This window comes from Prionailurus bengalensis, chromosome A1, assembly GCF_016509475.1.
Source record: "Prionailurus bengalensis isolate Pbe53 chromosome A1, Fcat_Pben_1.1_paternal_pri, whole genome shotgun sequence".
Taxonomy (NCBI): Eukaryota; Metazoa; Chordata; class Mammalia; order Carnivora; family Felidae; genus Prionailurus; species Prionailurus bengalensis.
The window spans coordinates 24,489,725-24,512,952 of NC_057343.1; the positions used below are offsets into that span (position 1 = coordinate 24,489,725).

Here is a 23,228-nt window from a genome sequence, read left to right on the forward strand (position 1 = left end):
ATTGTCAAACTGGTTTCCATACAACACCCAGGGCTCATCCAGACAGGTTCCCTCCTCAATGCCCCTCACCCGCTTTCCCCCTCCCCCCCACCCCCATCGACCCTCAGTTGGATGGATACTCATTTAAAATAAAATAACACATGGGACGCCTGGGTGGCGCAGTCGGTTAAGCGTCCGACTTCAGCCAGGTCACGATCTCACAGTCCGTGAGTTCGAGCCCCGCGTCAGGCTCTGGGCTGATGGCTCAGAGCCTGGAGCTGTTTCCGATTCTGTGTCTCCCTCTCTCTCTGCCCCTCCCCCGTTCATGCTCGGTCTCTCTCTATCCCAAAAATAAATAAACGTTGAAAAAAAAAGAAAATTTAAAATAAAATAACACTTAAGCATTTTAAATTAACATGTTAGCATTAATTTTAAGTATTAAAATTTATTTAATATTTTATTAAAATCTATTTTAATATTTTAATATTTAATAATACAATTTATTTAATACTTATTTGTTAAAAAATAAGTATGATTTCTTTGACGGGGATACAAGCCTTTTATATTAAAGGTTGCTGATGGAATCGTCTATTTATGTCCCACACATACTGTATGTAGTCACCTGTAGAAAAATCCAGGTGCCAGAAATTTGGTCATAATAAGCATGCCACAGACCTGGGCACATCTTTCTTGTATTTTGTTGATCTATTCTCTCAAGCTCTAGTGCACGTATGTTACCACTGGATGCCCCTCTATTCCTTGTAATTTCCCCAAGAGATAAAGGAATTACATGTGCACACAAAAACCCATTAGCTGTCCAGCAAATATTTATAAAGGACAGGAGAAATTATGTTTCCTTTAATCCTCTGCCCACTAAAGACCACATCGGCTGCCTGACTTTTTTGTTTTTTGTATTTTTTTTTTTTTGAAACCACTCATCTGGCAGCAATTTTTCTCAAGCAAGTAAGTGCCTCAGGCTGCAAACCACTATCCTGCCCCCCACTTGTCTCCTGGAGGCCTCTGTGCTAAAAACAGGCCTTTTGCAGAAACGATGTTTAAAATAAGGCCATACAGCGTCTGATAAGGTAATGGCCAACATTTATTTTCAAATCTACCCTGTAGGCTCCATCTGAAAGCATAATTTAAAAAAAAAAAAAACAATTTTTTTTAACTGGCTCATTACAGAAGATCAAATTAGCGGGGGGAAAGGGCCACTCATTCAGAAGTAGAAATTACAGATTTGGTGGTGGCGGGATGAGCCTTCCCACCCAGCATCTCCAGTCACTCTCCCTGCCCAGTCTGGGTGGAGGATGGCACAGGGAGGGGGGAGGAGGGGCGGGAAGACCGTAGGTTTTTATCGCTAATGCTTCCTCTTCCATCTTTCTCTGTCGAACGACTCCCTACTAGATTTATTGGCCTATTTCCTCATGTCAGGATGAAACAAGGCAGCTCAACATAATCTGAATACTTTTGACAGCTTTAGTTTACAGGATAAACTTCTCTTGGCTTCAAGGACCACGATCCCTCACTCGACATAATTCCTGAACTAAGGAATTTGCAAACCAAAGCACTACCGTATGGTTTTACTTTTTGAGAGCCTTATTTTAATGTGTTTTGACCATGGCACTTATTAATATCCATGACTTCAGACTTAATGGTGGTATTTAACATTATTTATTATCAGTTTATCAGAAAGTTATTTTCCCTAAAGTATGCAATAATAAAAATAACTATATTCTGACATGTGATTTTAGGATCAGGGGACCATATATATTTTTTTATTCTACTGGAATACAACTCTTTTCAGTATATGGGTTCACTTAATAATTGAGCTAGAACTCACTTAGCAGGAAATAATTTATAGAAAGATTTTTATAACATATTCACCTAGTTAACTAGGGAAGAGGTCACCAACTGTGGAATTAGAAAGCCTGGGTTCAAATCTCATGTGTGTCACAAACGTTTAGTTTAGGTAGAACATTTAACCCCTCTGGGTTTTGCCATCTATAAAACATAAATAATAATACCTATCTAACATGAGACATGAGACTCTGGATGAAAAAGTGCTCAGCCCAACATTAAGTCTCTACAGAAAGATTAAACCATACCCAAACACTCATGTAGCAAACCAGTGGGTAGGGGGCCAAAAAGAAGGTATGTGCACTTAGTTTGGTTTCAGTTATTTATTTTATTTCCTAACTGCTAAAATTGCCGCCACTTCTAAAATACGGTTACGTGTTCCACTCATTGAAAACATATGCCAATTAAACATAAAGATGGTCCCTCCGAGGCATGCTCGGAAGAACCAGGCCCGGGCTGTACAATTTCAGGCTGAAACACAACCAAGTAACCATTACCGGTCTGGAAAACCTGGACTAGAACATACAATCACATGAATGACTTTCTCTGTGGCTGTTTAGATGCATGCTGTGACACTTTCTTCATAGGTTTGTGATGGTTGCTGATCTCACATCATTACTGCTGTTACAGCACAGAGCAACAGAGCACAGAGAAAGGAGGGCAGGTTTCGTGGTGCAGACACCCCCGGGCTCACCCTACAGGAGTCTCGGCCAGGGAGAGGAGAAAACAACGATGCAGCCGTGGCTGTTACTGTCTGAATAGTCGACCTGGGCTTGGTGTGCGACCTACTGTGAATGGCAGATATTTTAAATATTTTACTTTAGCCAACCAAGCAAGTTTCCTTTCTCACAGGATACCTCACCTCACCAAATTTTGTTTTTATGGCTTGTGGGGTTCTTTTGGTTTTCTGCATACCCTGTTTGCCTTTCATTCAAGGCAGAGTAGTGTTTTTATGATTTTTTTTTTCTAGTTTGCATACGACACTTGGCTGTTAATTGTCTTTATATACACACTTCAGTGAACAATATCTATAGAGAACCATTTCCTTTTTCCTGCTGGCTCCATTCTGAAAAACCCACCATAGCAAAATGTCTCACCCTCCTTTCCCCTAATGACAGAGGACTTCCTCTTCCTCGCCAGCCCCTCCCCCTGCACTCCCTCCCCCCCCCCCCCCCCATCACTGTATGCCTGAGACCTTGACCCCAACAACCAGAGCCTTGCTTCAGGTTGCCTGGGATATTTCGGCTGGCTTTCACTTTATAAATACAAATTACATACATACGCTTCTAGTAATATTTTACGTGAAATTGTTAAAGCAGTAATTTGATTGAGATTACGTGCGTGCACAAAATCTGGGCGCCCACGCTGAAATCGAATTTGGAAAGCAGTTACGCCGTCTACCGCTTGAGGATGGCTATCACTCAAAGACTTAACATGTTGCAAGACCAGAAACGCAGAATCATCACGTCCCTGAATCATGAACCAGCTGTTGAACTCCAAACCCGTCCCATCTCACATTCCGCCCACGAGGGCCGTGTTTGGAGAAGGGAAAAGGGTCAGCTTCGGAGAGGAGACCTCACAGAAACGCAAGAAGCAAAAAGTGAGTGTCTACAGCGGCTCAGAATTCAGGCCGATTGCTGCTGCACCACGCGCGGTGCATTGCCACTGTGCGTCCCTGTACCATATTTGGCCCCTGCGACTGAACCTGTTTCTCACAGTGACAGCCTATCAGTCTCCTCCTGAGTATAAATAAAGCCTTGCTTAAAATACTCCACTTTTTTTTTTATACTCTCAATGGCCCGCAACTACCACTCCTGATGTCTATAATTAGATTTCAAAGTGTAGTCATCATTAACTCGTCCCTTCTCAGTTATTTCCTCTCCTTTTTCCTCAGCGCTCTTCAATTCTGAAAGGGTAAGGCTCCGAAAACCAGTGCTTTAAATTTCCTCTTTCATATTTTACCATGCCCTTCCTTCACCCTAAAATGGAGCTAAATGTTCACAATCCAGGGAACACTGCAGGTTCAAAGAGAATGCCATAAGAGATGCTACAAAGAATATTAATTTGCCAAACACCTTCAGAGGCAAGAATGTAGATTTGGGGTTGTAAGTATTAAGAGTGTAGAAGCCTGAGCCCTATGCCCTGAAAAACACCACTGCATAAAACACTGTTGCTGGCATATAGGCAAACCACCCTAAATGGCTTAAAGGATGTAGCGAGGGGCGCCTGGGTGGCTCAGTTGGTTAAGCATCCAACCTTGACTTCGGCTCAGGTCATGATCTCGTGGTCGTGAGATAGAGCCTGGCATTAGGTTCAGCACTGAATGTGGAGCCTGATTGAGATTCTCACTCTACCCCCCACCCCTCTGCCTCTCCCCTGCTCAGTCTCTCTCTCTCAAAATAATAAAATGAACATTAGAAGTTTAAAAAAAGCATATGTATTGGCACTAAGTATAATTCTCCCACTTTCTAGCGCCATGTTCCAGGTAGAATGGACCCCTAGCCTCCTGTTATGCAGAAAGTGGCCTACCTCACCTGCCTTCTCCTCCTTGCAATTCCATCAAGTCAAATGTTACTTTAACACTTTTTCCCCACCTGAAAAGAAAGGGATATCCACACTGACTTCAATGAGAACAAGATGCTCAGATCAACTTCCACCCAGGGACACTGCGTGAATACAAAATATTCATAATAAAATTTAAAATGCCTGAACATTTTTGTTTACCATCTGAAGACATATGTCTCTCCATCTATTTCTAGGAATTTTTAAATGCAGATGGAAATGCATGAATATAAGTCTATGTACATCCTCTTTTTCCTACTTATTCTTCCAAGGAAATCAGTTGTCAGAGAGCTCCTATCATGTACCTTGACGGCCAATAATAACAAAGTTCCACTTAAGGCTCTAATACTGTTACAGATCAGTAGCATATCCACTTTACTAATCGTACTAGAGAATCCACTTACTTTTTACGAGATCTTTTGCACTATTTTTCTTAACCCAGATTGTAATACATATGAGGCAGCATACCGTAAAACTTGATTTGACAATTCAAGAAACATTTCTTGGGTAGTTACTATGTATAAGGCACTGTGCTAGGCACTTAGACAATTATATTTTATTTATATTCACAACAGTGGTGTAACATAAGCATTTAGCCTGGACCTTTCAGATGCAAAAACTGATATTGTTCAGAGAGTTTAAAATGCTTGCTCCAGGGGCACGTGGGTGGCTCACTCGGTTAAGCATCTGACTCTTGGTTTTGGCTCAGTCATGATCTCACGGTTCGTGAGTTTGAGCCCCGCACTGGGTTCTGCACTGGCAGCATGGAACCTGCTTGGGATTCTCTCTCTCCCTCTCTCTCTGCCCCTCCCCTGCTCATGCTGTGTCTGTCTCTCTCAAAATAAATATATAAACTTAAAAAAAAAAAAACTTGCTTCAAATTGCCTAGCTGGTGAGTTGTTCTGTGCTGTGTGGTTTGAAACCAAGTGGGTTAGGATTCATATCAATGTGTGACCTTCCTCCAATACAACCCAGCCTATTTTCACTTACTTTGGAATAAAACGTGAAGGGAAGCCAGGAAAACAGTAGGAGGAGGACCCCAAATTTCAAGCAGGAGGCAACGAGATGCTAGACTGGTCATTCAACGATTAATGTCTATGTAAAAGTTTGAAGGGCGGGGTCAAAGATAATTTCTGAGATTCCACGCTGGGGGGCTGGAGAAAAACAGGAGCATGGACAGGAACGAGGATGCTAATTTGGGAAAGAAGAAAGTGAGCTTAGTTTAGCAGATACTGAATTTCGAGGAGTCAATAAGCATCTAAGAGGAACTGAATTTTAGGCAATCGGGAAAATGAAGACAAATGCCCAAATGACTCGAGGAGCTGGAGACTATATTTGAGACACCTGAGGCCAGGGTCGGAGAGAGAAGCATTAAGGACCAAAGGCGGAGCTTTGGGGAATTCTAGCGACAAGGTGCAAAAAGAGAAAGAACATCCAGACGGGGGATAAAGAAGAAAGAGAAAGACCCAGAGGAAGCAGGAAAGCCTGTGACCAAGTCAAGGGAGGACGGTGCCGTGGTGTTAAATGCTGACAGGAAGCGAATTATTTTTCCACACTGAGTGCCTGCTCTGCTCAAGAGCGTGTCCTAAACTCTGAGAAAACATGAAATGTCCATGAATCCTGAGCCTTAACCTTTAACAAGATTAGACACTATCTCGCTGAGCTGACATCACCTACGTCCCACTTGAAGACGGGTCACGGCGTTTTCAAACGCCGTAGCGGCACATATTTCCGACTGGGTTTCTCAAGATTTAAGGCAAGACGTTAGTGACTCTTAGCAAATGAAAGTGAGACTCCCTTTATGGATCCTCCCCGTGAAGTGGGGTGAAAGGGTCTCAGGCTCATCCTAATAACTCTTTACACAAGTGTCTGCCGACTTTGGGCACCTCTGTCGAATGACCCAAGGTTGCCTCTGCCAAAAATCCCGGGCTGTTCTCTCCCCTTGGTACTGTGGTCTCGGCGGTCTCTCGCGGGGACTGATGGTAGGGGAGGGACCACTATTCCTAACAGTTGGCTTCAATTCCCTCAAGATCACCTACTCGAAGAACGACTGGCCAACAAAAGTAAACGTGCTACCCTCATAGCATACACGTTGCCTCTTCAACCCTGTCCCGCCACCCACCTGCACACAGCCAGCCTCTCACCATCTTTGGGACCCAGGCAACGAAGAGTTTCCCAATCCACAGTGAATACCACTGCCGATTTTTTTCTTCTACCTCTAGTCCCATTCAAACTGCTCACAAATGCCACGATCTAAATGAAATTATTTGGTGTACCAGGACACATCGTAAATGATTTCGAGATGGGCAGAATCACTGCTCGGGGCTTGTCTAGTACACCCTTCCCGGTTATCTCCGTTTTTCATGGTCTTTGACTTACTTTACAACCCTGTAACTTGTTCTAACACTGAAAACTGATAGTAATACAAGTAATTTTCGTGCATAGAAACACAGACAAATTGAGGCACCTGGGTGGCTCAGTCGGTTAAGCATCTGACTTCGGCTCAGGTCATGATCTCACGGTCTGTGAGTTCAAGCCCCGCATCGGGCTTTGTACTTACAGCTCAGAGCCGGGAGCCTGCTTCAGAGTCTTGCGTCTCCCTCTCTCTCTGCCCCTCCCCCAATCATGCTCTGTCTCTGTCTCTCTCGAAAATAAATAAACACTAAAAAAATTTTTTTAAAAGCACAAATTGTCATGAGTGCAGTGGAACTGCAACTCATTGCTGCCTTCTCACAACTATTCATAAATTCACTTCAGTAAGCCCGCTCGTGTGAACGTACGCGTGTGTTTGTGCGTGCTGAGTTCTCCTTTAAACAGGTTGTAACATCTTACCGGTTTCTTTATTAATTAATGAGCTATATATATTTATATACTATTATATATTATATACATATAATCTTTGATGGATATTATATTTGTATGAGAGTCATGATTTCTACCTTTTTTTTTAATGTTTATTTTTGACAGAGAGAGAGACAGAGCGGGGAGGGGCAGAGAGAGAGGGAGACACAGAATCCGAAACAGGCTCCAGGCTCTGAGCTGTCAGCACAGAGCCTGACACGGGGCTCGAACCCACAGACCGCAAGATCATGACCTGAGCCGAAGTCGGAGGCTCAACCGACTGAGCCACCCAGGCGCCCCTGATTTTTACCTTTTTAAAAGAATTACCCTTTAACGGGTGATTAGTTTCAACTATAGGGATGTGGCGTTGCAACATTAAAATTTCAGTGCAGACAATTTAAAGACTTAGTTGCTTCATACTTCTGGTCAAGGTCATTCTTTTTTTTTCATTATGTAATATAGAGCTCTCAGAACCTCTGAAAAAATCCTCTCACCCCCTCCAAAAAAATTCCATCCTATAAAGGAGTTAGGGAAAAGAAAAAAAAAAATCTTATGAACAAATGTCTTAAAAAATTAACAATTGTTTGAGCACCGGTGATGACATATATATTACTTGTACTTTGCAGTAATTTTTTCTCAAAAGAGAGTGCACATTTTATTTGATAGGTAATAAAAAAAGTAAATTTTTTTTTTTTAAGTACTAAATGAGAAAATAAGTCAGTTTGGATGGCACCTCTGTGTAACACACTTTATGCTTTAGTGTTTCCTGGGCCTTTCTGTCTTCTACTTGTATTTCATTTTTTCCTTCAATACATGGAGTCCATACAGATTACCTGGGCTCTGAATATAACAACATGAAGGGACATACTTTTTAACCTCGTCCTTTTTTAGGCATGAGGTCAGTTCTTAAAGGAGTCAGTGGGTGATAAAAATTCTTCTAAATTAGTGTTTACAAACTGGTGTTCTGGAAAGCACTGTTCTGGGAGATGCTAAACGGTAGGTCTCACAAAAAAAGAGGGGAAGAGTTCTGTGTTGCTGGGAGACATATAGTGCAGATTAGCACAATACTTGGGCTTTGGGCTTTTTTGTTTGTTTGTTTGTTTAAGTATACCTATATCTGACAGAACACTTTTCCATAGAATATACTTTGGGAAAACAATGTTTTATTTATTCCTTAATTGATCCAATGGCATCACTGAGGTTAGAAATAAGTAACTGTTTTTCAACCCCCTATGGAGTCTGGCGAGTAAGTTTCCTCCAGATGTATTATTCTCTATTCATGAACAGATGAATTAATCACTGAGTGAAAGGGGTCAATGTTCTTATGTTATTTTCACATTCCTTTCTGCTATGGCTTTCCAGCTGCCAAGAGGGGTATCAGAAAAACACTGCCTGATTTCATAAGGTTAACGTGGATATGCTTAGATTAATAGATAACAGTTCCACATGATCCAACTCTGAAAGTGACCCAAATCTTCTGGCTATTTTCTTACCGTTCACAGAGATTATCTCATTCCACCTGTCGTGACAGTCCATCTGGTCCAGAGAGTATGAAGGTGTTCCAAGAAATGGCAGGAGGTGAAAAAACAATGCCTCACAGAATAAACTCTGTCACCTAAACATTCCATCCCTTGAATGCTTCCAGATAAAGAACCACAGAATATGTATTTATTCTTGACTTAACTTATCTTCCCTGGAGAAGTCTATTTATGATTATTACGCATGCTGAAATTCTTGGCTGCATTACTTTACCAAGATCGCCCCTCCCTGAGCTCTCACAGCACAGGTATTCTTTTCAGAAGTAGGGTAATACTTTTACATCATATTCTACAATTTTTCAGCTACTACAGTCTATTTTTTTTTACTTTTGAAAATGAAGCAATGCATTTAGATTTGAATTGGGAAGCTGAGAAAGCCAAGACTGTCTTTTTCCTCAAAAGCAACTCTTGTAAAAAAATTTTTTTATTTGTCCTGTTACTATCATTGTTACTAACAAGCAAATAAGAACAGCAAGGAAACCAAAGCGAAGCCCTGGACTGGCCCTCACACCTCCAGACTGCAGTCAAAACCCACTCACCTTTAAAAAGCCCTAATTCCTTGTTTGGAGGTTCTAGCAGGGGAACGCAGCTACTCACATACCCTTGACCGAAGAACAGTCCTCCTCTATCGGAGAAGGTTGTCCTCTTTGATCCAGTGTGCAGCTTTGGGAGGGACACACATGGAGCGGTGAGGGAGGAAGGGGACACCCGCCTAGCCAGCCAGATCACTCGAATCAACGCTGGCGATCAACGGGGTGACAGATTTGCAAATGCCATAAAGGATAAAGGGTTAGTATCCAAAATCTATAAAGAACTTACCAAACTCAACACCCAAAAAACAAATAATCCAGTGAAGAAATGGGCAGAAGATATGAATAGACACTTTTCCAAAGAAGACATCCAGATGGCCAACAGACACATGACAAGATGCTCAACGTCACTCATCATCAGAGAAATACAAATCAAAGCCACACTGAGACACCACCTCACACTGGTCAGAGTGGCTAAAATGAACAAATCAGGAAACTACAGGTGCTGGCGAGGATGCAGAGAAATGGGAACCTTCTTGTACTGGGAATGCAAACTGGTGCAGCTGCTCTGGAAAACGTGTGGAGGTTCCTCAAAAAGGTAAAAATAGAACTATCCTATGACCCAGCAATAGCACTACTAGGAATTTACCCAAGGGATACAGGAGTGCTGATGCATAGAGGCACATGTACCCCAATGTTTATAGCAGCACTTTCAACAATAGCCAAATTAAGGAAAGAGCCTAAATGTCCATCAATTGATGAATGGATAAAGAAGATGTGGTTTATGTATACAATGGAATACTACTTGGCGATAAGAAAGAATGAAATCCTGCCATTTGTAGCAACGTGGATGGAACTGGAAGGTATTAAGTTGAGTGAAATAAATCAGTCAGAGAAAGAAAGATATATATTTTCACTCATATGTGGACCTTAAGAAACTTAACAGAAGACCATGGGGAAAGGGAAGGGGAAAAATAGTTACAAACAGAGACAGAGGGAGGCAAACCATAAGAGACTCTTAAATACAGAGAACAAACTGAGGGTGGATGTGGGTGCGGTGGGGGAGAGGGGGGAAATGGGTGATGGGCATTGAGGAGAGCACTTGTTGGGATGAGCACTGGGTGTTGTATGTAAGCAATGAATCATGGGAATCTACACCAAAAACCAAGAGCACACTTTACACACTGTACGTTAGCCAATTTGACAATAAATTATATTTAAAAAAAAAAAAAAGCCCTAATTCCATCTGACCCTCATGTTAAGACAGCAGGGAAGAAGGTATGGACGATGCTAACTAGGCAGAATCCAACAAAGAAAGGACTGAAGATTAAGAAGCCAAATGCTCGCACACTCCAATTTAATGAGGCAAAGGCTTCCAGACTTGTCCTCATCTAATTTTATAATAAAATGACTTAACTCATAGAAATTCGGTATCAAGTCAAAGTTCGTTTTTAGCCAGCCAACAAAGTATACTATTACAAGGGTAAGAGAGGGCATCACATCTCACTAAGAAGCCACAATACAGAGTTCTCTCACTACACATTCAAGTCACTGAGACTCTTTTCCATTAAGGATCCCACAATACTACAGTTTTTTCCTGCTTTCAAAGCAGTACTGTCCTTCCACTCTCAATATGTTTAAACATTTTTTTTATTTGAAAACTATCCCAAATTTAAGAAGTGAGAAAGAATGAAAGAGCTAAGTTAACCAACAGGGAGTACCCAAAGTAGGCAGAAATAATAGAAAAATGGAGGAAGGGGCAATATGCAAAAAGACAAAGACAATGACGAAATACATGAATCTTCAGGCTCAGAGAGCAAAACAAAGTTTATAGCTAGGTAGATCAAGATAGAGCTATACATAACATAGCAAAAAATAGAGAGCAACAAAGATAAAAAGAAGTTAGGCGGAGAAATCAAAAGGAAAAACATAAAAATTCTCTACAAGCCTAAATCATTTGGATTAGCGAAGGATTTCTCTATAGCAAACCAGAGGCCAGAAAACACAGCATCTCTGAAATATAACAGAAAAGAACTGTAACTTAAAACTTTACACTAATACAGCCTAGTTTTATCCCAAGAACTGAACCTTCCTTCAACAATGAGGTGAAAAGACATTTCAGAAAAAAGACTGTATTTACCACAAACATTATCACTAAAGAAACTTCTTAAGAACGCATGCTATAAACAAAGAGATTCATCCTAAAAAGAGTGAGATGAAAAAGCAGAGAATCTGGTAAAAAATATAGGTAAGTACAAATGAGCATCAGTTCACTCAAATCAAGGTAAAAAGCAAGAGGGACCTAAAATATAGAATAAAAATAATATACATTTGCAGAGGAGTGCTTGCCATTAAAGCTTTCTGTGAATGTTATCAATTTGGGGAGGATGAGAGAGGCATTTTTTACCTTTAGATCTTTATTTAGGCTTTTGCAATTTATAGGTAACCTTTCAATTAAATGTATAAAGATATAATGACAAATTTCTAAACCAGAGAAAGAAAAATACTGGAATAAACAAAACTTGGAATATTCAATAGAAGCTAGGAAAAGGCGGGGAAAAAGAAGCAAAGATAATCTTGACAAAATACAAAGTAAGAAGAAAAATATAAATCCACATACATACAAACCTAAACCAAGGTTGAAAGGTTGAAAATGCGGAAGTGAAAACATGTATGTGAGCAAAAGACACCAAAAGAAAGCTAAGACATAACTATTAATTTCATATACAATAGACTGTAAGTCAAAAAAAAAAAGCGTTTTAAGGATAAAGTGAATCACTACACAATGATAAAACTTGCAGTTTGTAAGATAGACATACACTTTGGAACTTGGGCTCAAAATACCTGGCCTATAACTTGGTCTTAAAATACATCTATTAAGAATTGATGGAATTACAGGAGTAAAAACCAACAGATCCACAATCATCCTATTTTGCTTAAAGCGCATCTCTCAGTAACAGATATATATTAAACAGGCAAAACGTGTTAGGGTAAAGACAAGATGAGCTTCATACTTAATGGATTTACTAGAATCCACATACAACACTTAGAGGACATACATACTTTCAGAATACTTACAAAATTAACTACACACAGGCTACAAAGCAAATCTCAACCAAGGTAGAGAATCAACATCAGACAAAATATTTTCTAAACACGGTGCGGTAACATTAAAAATCAATTATAGAAGGTAACTTGAAAAATCTACTCTATAGCAAATGCATGGGTCAAAGAAGTAATATTGAAAATTAGAAAGGTTTTAAGAGTGATTTAAAAAATACCACACATCACAACTTACAGGACTCAGCTACAGCGCTACATATAGGGAAATTCATAACCTTAAATGCTCCTATGAGATTAATGAATGACATACCCTAAACTCTAGAAATTAGAAAAAAAATAAACATACAAGAAAATAGATGGAAATATGACAGATAAAAATCAGAAACTAATGAAATAGAAGATAAAAACCCAAAAACATTGGTCACTGAAATTAAAAGATGATCCAACAAAAAAATACACAATCAAAACAGACAGACTTCTAAAAAAGGGGGGATAAAGGAACACAAATCCACAGTATTAGGAATTTGAAAGGCAAACCAACTACAGATACAATAGAAATGTGTAAAATTACAAAAGTCCTCCTTTATTTCAATATTTATGTTGGTCTCCTGGACAATTCTCTAGCAACTATTTTTAAGACTATGAAACTGTCCTAAAGGGCATAGTTAGCATCAGACAAGATAACAAAGGTGAAAATGTCAGGCAAACTATAACAAAAACCCACACCCTCCTCCTTGTGTATACGCTCTTTTTCTCTTTCCCTCTTCTTGACGACAGTACTTGTCACTGCAAACTGCAATATTCTTAGAAGAAACAGAATAAGCTGATTCTTGATGAAATGGCAATGTTTCAGAGGGTTTTTAATCTGTCTAGCTAGAAAAATAAATTAATTTGCACCTTGTTCGTTTTGACTTGCAGAAAAAAACTTTGAGAATTCCTAAATACAAAATATCTAAATAATGAATTAGCCGTAGGTATTTACCCCATTTTTGGAGGGAAAATCTTCAGCACAAAGATCTTACAAATTTTATTAAGATCAGAAGCAGAACTGAAAACAAAATCAACACATTCTGACAGCGCTCTAGCCATCAAAGCCATAATGTCCCTTTTGTGTCTCTCTGTTCCTGTTTAATACAAACACTGATCTAAAACAACATCTATTATCAGGTGACATGCATAATGGAAAAATCCTCTTTGGAAGTCTTGCCAAGTATGAACTATACTAAAAGGAATGGGATCTGGTAAGAAATATCCTACTATTAACTCATTCACCCTTAATAAAGCCTGACAGCTACCAATGCCAATGTACAGAATTTTACAGGTGCTAAAATTTATAAATATATTAAAAATTTTAGAGACCACTGTCTCTAGGTTCTGCCTTGAAAACAAATGCCCAGTGGGCACACTAGAAAAGACAAGGCTTAACCCATACAATGTTGGTCATGCTATTGATGAGTCTGGTGGCCATTTCCAACTCTAGCATTCTACAAAAAATATCTTCAAATTTTAAGATAATGCTTCCAAATTCCAACATGGTTTGCTGTGTTTTGGTGTCTTCCTGCTGATCTGTCATTTGATAAAACACAGCCTAGCTTCCAAAGGTCAGTTCCAAAATAGCTCATTTTCCCTTTGAAAATAAAGTAAGACCTTCATAAAAGGATTTGGGATACACGTTTGTCTTGAACTGAAAAAATCTCCTCCCCTTTTTCAATGTAGGAAGATGCCATCAATTTTCTCAGTTTCTAGAAAGAATAAATGCTATCTTACAGTCAAGACCTTCAGAAATGTCAGTGGCAAGGCGAGGGATACAATTAAAATTCTTAGGAATAAAAAATTAATTCAGTTCACAACCAAAATATAAAATCTGTGCTAAGGCAACCTTAGCACGCAAGATGCTTCTCCAAATCCTTCAGATAGTGAGCTATTCTTAGGATTAAAGATTATTTCTCAGAAGGACCTCCCCAAACCGCCCCCCCGCCACCCCACCAAAGGAATGTAGGGATACAGGTTATATGGCCATCAGGAAGTTGGCTCTTTCTGCACATTGTTTAGCAGCCAAAAAGGATGCCAGGCTTCAGAAAAAGCATCCAAAACAGATTCCTTTTATGGTATGATAACATTTTGCTCAAGAGCCTGCCCTTTCCTTCACAGGCAATGCCTCAGAAACTATTCCTAAATAGACTGATAGACACAGGGGGGCTTCTAATGAAGAAGCCAGCTCCCGATGTGTGTGTTTCACCCTCGGAAAGTAAAACCACTCACCAGGAGTTCTGGAAGCAATATGATCAAATGCTGTAAAGAACTTCCATTTTTGGCAGTTTCTATTCCTGAACCTCTCTGAGATGAAACTTTTAAGCTAAAGTCCCTAGTCTTAGACTCGTAACACCCCTCTGTTGCCAAGCGTTTTGCTAGTCCGGGTTATTCCATTTTCCTAAGGTACATTTTCTCCATGGGTCTAATCAACAACAGCCTCTCCAGCACCTTAAAATAGAGTTTAAACTTTGAAAGGCTTTCCTGTGTAGCTCAGGTTCAAAGTGTTTGTTCTCTATAGGAACAGCTCTTGCTTGATCGTTTTTATTGTTCTTGGCCACATTTCTGGGATTAAGACACTTTATAACAGGAAGAAACACAGTGGCACCTACACTAAACTAACATAACCTTCTGTTGTGAACACCAAGACGCAGAGATTAAAAGCCCTGAGACTTCAAACACAGGCTACATAAACAGCAATAAATTAGTATTTTCCACGAGTCTGACATTTCTATCGTGTGGGAAGACGCTGAAGTGTTTTTCACTGTATTTCACAGTGCAGAGTTTTTATCTTGCATGTGCTAATTACACCCATCTCTAGTCTAAGACAGGGATTGGGTTTCTGGCACTAAGCAGCCATTGACACTTAGAGATAACATCTCTGAGACATCCCTTCAGCCAAGAAGCTGTGTAGGCAATGGGGAGTACCACCACCACCACCACCATCAGCTCCGTTGTCATCCTTACCACCATCACCATCAAATATTTATGGCTGTTTCCTCTTCTGAAATGCCCAGTATATCCCACAGGGTGTGATCAATTTTGAATGTTTCCCGTCAATGCAAAGTAGCTTCATATGGCATCTCTCCTACTTTAAAACATACAGCACTAGTGAGTCCTATATGTGATTTATTACAAAAGAGAAAAAATTAAAAATACCTTGAGACCGTGTTTAATTTTAAGGATAGAAACATGCAATCTGTGAAAATCTGAAAAGCAACATCTCTACACTATTTTATCTAAACAGCTCTTTACTCGTAGTTCACAGAAGTAAGAGGAAAAACCCCTAAGCACTATGGAAGAGAAAGCAGTTTCAGGTACTGATTTGTAAAGTCTGATGAACGTGCCTATTTGCTAAGTTGTGTCAGAACAGGCTACAGCTGACAGAGTCCGCATTAAGTGTGTGCCTAAAAGCAATTTACAGTTGGTCTTTAATTTTCTAAAATTTATACAGATTTCCCCGATACCTCTAGACTGGTGATGAGGTCGTGATTTGATGATACACTTCTGTCTAGAGTATAAGCTTCTTCCTTTGGCATAATCCCCCATTTGTCACAGAAAAAAAAAAAACTGCACGAAGACAACTCAGTTCTTCTACAACGCAGTATGTCTGCGGCTTCCTGAGTCCCCTGCTTCTTTTTCAAGTACACAGATTGACAGCCTCTCTTCCAAAGGCCGAAGTCAACGGGAGTCCACTATGCCCCTTCACCATACCCAAAAAGAAATAAATTTTATTTCGTTGACTTGATTTTCATGAGAGGTAGAAAGGAACTGAAAAGGCCACAGTGCCCAATCCTGGGTATTGTGGACAGGACATGTATCATGATCCCACACAAGCACAATCTTCTAAATGCCTTCCTGGTTAGCGGCATGACGGTGGCGAGGAGTGAAGTAGGAGTTTGAGCACGAGAAGAACTCACACAGACTACACTATTGTGTGGATGATGCCACTCAACGTCTTAGAAGAGATCATGATTTCATTAGATGCCACTGGTATTTTCCAGGCATCATTATATACTTGCAAGTAATATTATGTATTATATATTTGCAAATAAACAGATGTGACAGTCATCTACTATTTTACAAGTTACAAATAAATCTTTTAGGCAAATACAACATTGTACCTCAAATCACTATCAAACACAAAAATAACTCAATTGCAAATGGTCCAATTCTTAGAAGACCTATTCCAACTAAACCCAATAAATTGGGAATTAAAGGCTCTATAATTGAACAAAGGGCCCATCTTCCTGGTCACTTTAAAGCTTTCCCTACGTTATTTTATGTTACACATTTATACTTGTGAAGTAAATTTAAAAAAGGGTATCAAAAATAATCACATATACATATCAAAAATAATTACATATATATTATATATAATAATTACATATATATATATATACACACACACACACACACACACACACACACACACACAGGACCTGGCTTTCAAAGAATTTAGAGGATGTACTTACGTTTTCATATACCCTGATACAACACCTAAAAAGTAAGAGACATACTTTTTTCTTAATTTTCTATATGTAGCTCTCAATTCCTTTAAAGAGTCAGGATTCAGCACTACAGAATAGGTATTAAAGCATAGAGATGTGAGCAAAGAAAGACAACACAAAACAAAAGTGATCTATATAAAAGGGGAAAAGGATAGAGGCAAACGAGAAATTAAGCAGATAGAAAACAACATTTAAAGAGTTGGGTGTTCAACAACCCCTTTCTTTCTTTCTTCTTCCTATTACCTAGCAATTCACCACAAAACTGTCTGCAATATACCCACATTGTTCCTCTTCAGCATCATCAGTCTCAATGACTCTGTTCTTGCCCTTAAAGGTTCTGAAATCCACACTTCAATACATCCTTTCTATCATCGGAAGACAACAATGTTACTCTACTCTCAAGTAAGCTCGACATGAAAATCATCATACCAAAACCAATTATATTAATGCTTTTAAAACCTAACATAGGGGCGCCTGAGTGGCTCACTTGGTTAAGCATCCAATATTGGCTCAGGTCATGATGATCTCGCAGTTTGTGAGTTCAAGCCCCGTATCAGGTTCTGTGCTGACAGCTTGGAGCCTGGAACCTGCTTCAGATTCTGTGTCTCCCTCTCTCTCTGCCCCTCCCCAACTCACTCTGTCTCTCTCTTTCCCTTTCAAAAAATAAATAAACATTAAAAAAGTTTTTAAATAAATAAAACATAAAGGTTAAGTTTAGATTTATAGAATTCTATAGTTTATATTATCCCAGAAGAGTTATGTCATCTATACCCAAAAGTTTCTCATTGTATATGGACTTAGTGTAACAATGCAAAGGTAAATCTTCTTATTTGTTACATGTAGCACTGCTGGATGTGAAAATGCCACAGCGGGACAGATACAGGTAAGTAAAGTGAACACACCAACTGTATATGCTCTTGGGATATTTCCTCCATGCAGATTGGAATTAGAGGGCAGATGTTTCAGGGAAATAGTGAACCAAACTCTGTAGACACCACTACGTTGGCTCCATCCAGCAATTCCAAGGAAATTAACATTCTGCTGTTACGGAAATAGTTTAGACTGTCTCACTCAAGAAAACTCAAAATGGTCAGATGAACTAGAAACCTGGAGAAGTTGAAAGTAAGCTACAGGAGTCTCTAGAGATTATGCTAATAGTAATTTACATCTCATTTACCACAAAAGTAGTAAAGGCCACTTAAAAACATGAGTAGGACTTTATGCACATATAATGAAATGCAACAGAAACCCACTCTGACTGCAAAGAAAGCAAGAGAAAACCCCAACTCTCAGTAGCTAGCTTAAAAAAAAAACTAAAAAAGAATTGACATTATTATCTATCACAAGTTAATGCTATATCTGGTCCATTGGGAATTTTGCACTTTAAAGTTTGGTATGTTTGTTACACAGCACAAGCCTTGCTAATCAGGTGCTGCTCTTTACACACCAAGATAATGCCACTGACATGAGTGAAGGCTTTGCTCAGGCTTGAACTTTGGAACCTTGCTTTTTTTGCAGAGATAGATTTGATATAACAGCTTCTGTCTCCCTCCTGACGTCTAGTATGAGTCAAGGAATTAGGAGACAAAGAGCCAAAACCTAGCCAGAGCAGCTGATAGTCACAGCACAAGGTCTAAAACCAAGGCCTTAAAGTAGCTTATTTTCTTAACTTCAGAGCTACTCAGGGGCATTAATATGTGACAATATGCTGTGTGTAATTAGAGAATCAACACAGACCACCAGCCTGTCCTCAGCAAATGCTGACCTAACTGAATGGGGTTACAAAGACAGCAAACTTCGTATCTTACTGGAGTTGCTCAGTGCTCTTGAATTTTCTCAGGTGGCCAAAAAGGAACAGGCTCAGACAGTACTAAGTAGAAAATCCAAAGGTGCAAAAACTCCCAAAGACCAGCAAAGTCCCAACGGGTCAAAACCTCTACGTTCTTTTTTCGCTTCCTTTAGCCCTCCTCCTCCCAAAACTACACCAATACCCAAAGACCATATACCAAGCACCAAAGAGACAAAAGGTATAAATGCTGCCATATAAATTACTGTAGAAAAACTAAACACTAGTATGTTGTCATATTGACATTCAGAGAAGTCTAGCACCAAAAACAGTATGAATGGCACTACAAATCTATTATGGAAGGTAGTTCTTTAAAAAATCCTTGTATGATTTACTTCAAAAGATGATCAGGAATTGCCAAGAAGAAAAAGCCCTGATAGAAATGGAAGCATCATTATTTGGGGTTCTTTTTCTGTGAATTTGATTACAATCTTTATAGACAACCTACCTCAAGTTTAAGTAAGTCAGCATCTGCAGATTAATGATCGCCTCAGGAATGACTCTGATGCAATTATGATACAGATTAAGAATTTCCAGTGATACAAAATGGCACAATTCCATTGGGACTTCGACCAGTCTGTTTTTAGATAAATCTATGAAAAAAGGAAAGAATGTTTTGTCAATAAATCTTCAACACAATCAAATACAATTATCAACTATCAATACTTTTTTTCCTTAACATGTTTTAAAATAAACATAATCTAAATTTTTGGTAGCTCTGTTACTCCAGGGTTGATTTCCTTTTCCTGGCATATTACCCAATTTATACAGAAAAGCCAAAATATTGCTGCAACAGTTTTAGCTTTTTATATTAATTTGGAAATGCAGGCCAGATAGAAGGCCTCAACTGAAAATTATTTCAAAGTCATTCGCCCCTAGGGAAGCATGAAAGCTGTATCCCTTAATATACCTGAATATTTAATATTTCATTTATTTAATTCAATTTTGTATTCATAACATGTATTGTCTCTTGGAACATGTCTTTTATAACCTCCGCAAACACACACACACAGACAACTAAACAAGTATTTCATTCACTAGCATCACTGAGTACCCACAATGTGTAAGACCAAGATAAATCAACGGTGTCCCTCTTAAGGACAGGCACTGTGCCTGCCACATGACCAGCAATAAAACTGAGCTCTCTTGGCCAAGGATACCAAAGACCTTACTAATGTGGTCTACAGAGCAGTGTAAACACACAGCATGGTTTACAATACTACCATGTCAACAATAAAAATATGGAATAGTACGTAAGGTCTAAATATGGGAATGGTAGACATAACCAAATACAACAAAAGAGCTACCACTCTTGAAAACTGTAACTCGACATCAATTATCTCAATCAGGCTGAGCTGACTGAGGAAGGACTCAATCAGTACGAACGGAAGATGTTTCTTAAATAATATATCATATATACTTAAAGAATCACACTCCATTGGAAAAAAAAAAGAATATTGAAACAGGTCAATACTCTAACGAAACAGAAGTCAAAGGGATATCCTCCTGACTAACCCGCCAAGAAATAAAAACATAAAGAAACAAACACGGGCCTCGATGGCTTCAGGGGTGAATTCTAAGCAGGGTTAAAGGGACAATTATGCTAATATTCAAACTATTCCACACAAGGTAAAAGAAGGTAAGTTTCTAAATACTTATTTGAATAGTAAGGTATAGTACTGATACCAGCGCCTAACAAGTATCCAAAAAAGAAACTATTTATGAATCTCCCTTCTAACTACTGATGTAAATCCTAAATTTAAAAATTAGAAAGCAGAATTGAGCAGTACATAAAAAGATGAACATACTATAACTATGTGGGATTTATTCTAGGAATACAAGGATTTTGTATTATTTAAACAATTCACTATATAACTAGAGTAAAGGCAAAATCGCTTATGATCACCTCCATAGATACTTAACAGGTACTGATAAAATACTGAATACATTCTTTTTCAAAAACTACTTTATTGAAGTATATCTTCTATATCTTAAAACTGACTTATTTGAAGTGATCTCTAGCAACTTTACCAAGTGGAACATCATCACCATAAATCAGAACATTGTTTTAGAATATTTATATTCGTTCTTAATGCAATCACTTAATAAAAGAACAGTTGGCTATTTCTTACATAATCTCTCTCTCTCTCTCTCTCTCTCTCTCTCTCTCTCTCACACACACACACACACACACACACACACATGCATGAGAGAGAGAATTCTTTTATTTATGGCTAAACCTTGAACTACTAGAAATATTACCAGTAAAATCAAGACAATACATCATTACCACTATTACAACTTACTATTGTTCAGGAGATACTAGCCACTGACATGGATAAGGAAAGAAAAGAAGAACCAAAATTGGAAACAAAAAGATAGAATTATCAGTATTTACAAATAATATGATTGTTTTCCCAGAAAACCCAAAAATATCAAGAGAAAAGCTATTTCAAATGTTAAAAAGGTACAGGGTAGAAAATGAATATGCTGAAAAATAGCCTACACACACACACATACACACACACACTCACTAGCAAAATGATACAACACAAGAAATCTAATTTATTATAAGAGTAAAACATCTGGAAATCTGACGAAACATGCAAAGTTTATATGAAGAAAACTTTGAAATGCTACTAAGCAATAAAAAACAAAGGTTACAATTGAAAAGATATTCCCTGATAGTAAATAAGACAGCATCAAAAAAAGTATCAGTTCTCCCTAAGCTACACGTGTATAATGGAATGAACCCCCAATTAAAAAAATAGACTTCTGCAATACTTTTTGATTTGCTGAGGTTATTATACAAGTTGACTTTAAAGTTCATATGGTAAAATAACAATGCAAAAAGAGCAAGGTATCTCTCAAAACAAAAGGCGCTCTGAGGGGCACCGGCTCCCCTAGGCATTAACAGACACATCATAAGACAGTGTGATGGGCAGGTGAGAAGGTCAAGGGAACAAATTACAAATAGGTCAAAGATATATATGGAAATCAAGTGTGCAGTCAAGGTTGCATTTCAATTCAATAGGTTAAAGAGGTAGGGTCAGTAAACAGTTTGAGAAACCTGGATAGTCAGCTGAAACAAAGGATGACCTATTTCACTCCTTTTATTTCAATACATCCTAAAAGAATTAAATGATTGCCTTTAAAAAGTGAAGCCATAAGAGCACTAGAACAACACATGGGAAGTTTGTGTTTATGATCTTAGAATGGAGAAAGCCTTCCTATGAATGGCATAACACAACACTGATGAATCAACACATAACAAAATTTAAGGCATTTTAAAACAAACAAAAATTCTACCAAAGACATAAATGACAGTCAAGGAATGGGGGCAGGGTGGGAAGTCCTACAATACATAAACCCAGTAAGCTAATTTTTTATACATATAAAGAGCTTCTATAGTCAATGATAGTAAGTTTGAAACTCTGGAAAAAAAAGGAAGGAAGGAAGAAAGGAGGGAGGGGAAAGGAAGGAAGGAGGGAGGGAAGAGGGAGGGAAGGAAGGAGGGAAGGAAGGAAGGAAAGAAAGAAGGAAAAGAAATGAACAGATGGCTTACAGAAAAGGAAATATAAATGGCTCTTAAGCATATGAAAAACTGATCAACCTGACTCAAATGTGAACAATGTAAATCACAGCTACATGGGACATTTTTCACCTAGTAGACTAGTAAATATCAAATAGTTTGATAAACACATTATAACGCTGAGGACATGATGTAAATGAAGACCATGTCAGCAAAATCAATCAAAATTACAAATGTACATACTTCATTCAACCTAGAAATCTTTCTCATCTACAGATAAACTCATATGACTGCAAATGACATTTTTTAGCATGGCTGGAAAGAACAAAAAATAGAGAGCAAGTTAAATATCGGTGTGTGGTTACACATTAATATGCTATTGATAAATATAAATAAAACTAAAATTAAATCAATCAATATTAACATACTGTTAATATTTCATGTGGTGTAATAGAATATTAAACATTATATTCCATAATGAAGTGCTGATACTATGCAGTCATTAAAATGAATGAAGCAGCTTTATTTGTGCTGATCTGGTACAGTCTCTCAGACATATTATATATATTTTTTAAAGCCTGGTACAGAAACAGTATTAGTATTTGTGTTTGTAAATGAATATTTACACAGTTGTTTAAGTATAAATAGATTATCTCTGGAAGCTGCAGAAGAAACCGGCAGAAGTAGTTGTTTCTGGAGAAAGCATTTCTTGTTGAGAGGACAGGTGTGTGTGGGGGGGGGGGTGTTCCTGCAACTGTACATCCGGCTGTGGCTTTAGAAATGTGAGTGCATTGCTTATTTCATTATATATATAGAAATGAATTCCATACACATATATATATATATAATCTGTGTGTATATACATAGATATAGGATTATGTATATATACATATGTGTATGTATACAGATGTATGTGTGTATACATATATGGGTTTA

At 38.5% G+C, this 23,228-nt stretch overlaps 1 protein-coding gene across 5 annotated transcripts in view; it reads right to left on the reverse strand.

The window, feature by feature from the left end:
- Positions 1–23,228, reverse strand: part of LRCH1 (leucine rich repeats and calponin homology domain containing 1) — a 201,666-nt gene that overhangs the window by 84,412 nt on the left and 94,026 nt on the right. For all 5 annotated transcript variants that reach the window (XM_043578790.1, XM_043578787.1, XM_043578788.1 and 2 more), the window contains exon 2: positions 19,209–19,353. In XM_043578790.1, coding sequence (XP_043434725.1) covers positions 19,209–19,353 — 145 coding nt within the window. The remainder of the gene's footprint in view (positions 1–19,208; positions 19,354–23,228) is intronic.